We start from the raw sequence: 2,374 nt of genomic DNA on the forward strand, positions 1-2,374 counted from the left end.
ATGTTTAAAGGGAATTCGGCTGACACCGAACGGATTCATGAACAATAGATGCCACGCCATTGCATAAGCTCGCTAGCCCTTTAGGAAGTTTAGCTAAAAAATTCACACCAAACTGACTAGGTGAAATTTTAACAGTGACTTTGTTTTGACCCTCTAAAGTTGAACTATTAACTATGAAATTTTGTATACCATTCAAAGCAGTTTCTGATTAAGGGATCTTGATTATACCTTTTAAGTCATGCATATCCCTTGCCATGACTTCCTGCCTGGTGGAAACATCACTGATAGTTGTTGCCATGACTTCCTGTCTGGTGGAAACATCACTGATGTTTGTTGTCATGACTTCCTGCCTGCTGGAAACATCACTGATTGTTGTTGCCATGTCTTCCTGCCTGGTGGAAACATCCCTGATGTTTGTTGCCATGACTTCCTGTCTGGGGGAAACATCACTGATCTTTGTTGCCATGACTTCCTGCCTGGTGGAAACATCACTGATGTTTGTTGCCATGACTTCCTGCTTGTTGGAAACTTCAATGATGTTTGTTGCCATGACCTCCTGTCTGGTGGAAACATCACTGATGGTTGTTGCCATGACTTCCTGTCTGGTGGAAACATCACTGATGTTTGTTGCCATGACTTCCTGCCTGGTGGAAACATCACTGATGGTTGTTGCCATGACTTCCTGTTTGGTTGAAACTTCACTGATGTTTGTTGCCATGACCTCCTGTCTAGCTGTAAGATAAATGCAACACAGAATAAGACTTTGTCAGAAGATATATTTAAATCAGCTACAGTGGAAAATATCAACATCTTAGGCAATCTGATGATGGTGGTGGGCAAAACATTTGAAGATAGATTTAGACATTAATTTGACTTCCAATTTGGAAAATGAAAAAGACAAAATTANTGGAAAATATCAACATCTTAGGCAATCTGATGATGGTGGTGGGCAAAACATTTGAAGATAGATTTAGACATTAATTTGACTTCCAATTTGGAAAATGAAAAAGACAAAATTAGTGATGGTGTTTATACAGCTAGTACTGCCACAGGGAAAAGTGATTTAAGCCATCATGTGATGGTGGGCCAATATACATTAATATTACATTTCATTAGATTTTTTAAATCTCATTTTAAAAATCTTGACAGTGTCTGTCTGCTACAACTTCAGGAAATAGGTCTGTTTCTGAACCTCGTCTGTATGATTTTGTTAACAATATATTATAATATAAGTAAAAATACTTAATAATAAGATTTCCTCAAATATTCACAAACAAGGGCAATTGTTTTTAAAAACAATGTAAAGTATACTGACCTTTGACCTCTTGTACAATGGCCTTGACCTCCAAGTCTGCCTTGTGTTGTTTCTCTAGTTCCTCTATATAATATTTCTCTGCCTCAGGGTCCATGCTCAGGGTCAGTAGACCATCCACAGCTGTTACGTATGTGTTACCTGTCAAAGCGTCCTTTTCTATTTCGAACACGCTCTGACGGATGAGACTCCACCTCGTATGGAAGTCTGAATCAGACAGTGATGCAGTCGGCAGGTGCCCATAAGCTTCATTTCGCTGGACTCTTAACCGGTCAATATTAGCTGAAAGTGACCTGTCTGCTGGGTCTGGTGGCTTCCCCCAACCAGTCTGGTGTGGTGGAATATTGATACTCTGGAGGTTTCTTAGTAGTTTATATAGAAGTGTAAAGTCCAAGTCCTCCAGGGTACCTGAGAACACTCCACCTGAGGGATAAAGAATCTGTCGCTGACGATGTTCAAGATTTCTGCAAAGCTGATCTTTTTGACTTCCTAGAATGGCAGTAAGTCCTGGGGGTGGCACTTTGGCTTCGAGCACATCTCTGAGAAGGTCACAAACAACATCAAGGACAAGTCTAGACAGTCGGGCGAAGTTAGTGGTTACACTGCTCGACTGATAGTTGGAGGCCATTGTCAAAGCTGTTATAGGTGATTTGGGGAGAGGTAGATGCTGAAAGAAAAGGAATACATTAGATTCTACATCTACATAGCTGTTAATAAAATATAATGCCTGAATAGGTCACAGGACCAACTATTGAGTAAATATTCATGCTGAACACCCAATTATTATTACGTCATAAATTTGTCAAACTATGGCTAGTAATCATCAGATATTTCCAGAGAAAGCTTAATTTGGTCAAATTACCCATTTTTTTGCACTGCCTCTATATTTGTACCATTAATAGCGGGCACTCTCAGATGATCGCCGGGCAGTGCGAGCCGTTATGGCAACACATGTACGGAAAGTACGGGAAAATGAGAGTGAATTGGTTCTATGCTATATGAAGACTACAAAAACTTTCGTCCTTCCGGTCGTACAGGCTCGCAAAAAACGGCAGCATGCGT

At 40.3% G+C, this 2,374-nt stretch overlaps 1 protein-coding gene across 1 annotated transcript; it reads right to left on the reverse strand.

The window, feature by feature from the left end:
* Positions 1-228: 228 nt before the first annotated feature.
* LOC110459718 lies at positions 229-2,015 on the reverse strand (the record flags this gene model as incomplete). Its single annotated transcript, XM_021512105.1, has 2 exons — positions 1,316-2,015; positions 229-732 (listed from the first exon to the last, which is right to left on the reverse strand). Coding segments are annotated over exons 1-2 (1,129 nt in total), but the record flags the coding sequence as incomplete, so codon positions are not given.
* Between the last annotated feature and the right edge of the window lie 359 nt (positions 2,016-2,374).

This window comes from Mizuhopecten yessoensis, unplaced genomic scaffold (assembly GCF_002113885.1).
Source record: "Mizuhopecten yessoensis strain PY_sf001 unplaced genomic scaffold, ASM211388v2 scaffold10199, whole genome shotgun sequence".
In the NCBI taxonomy this organism is placed as follows: Eukaryota; Metazoa; Mollusca; class Bivalvia; order Pectinida; family Pectinidae; genus Mizuhopecten; species Mizuhopecten yessoensis.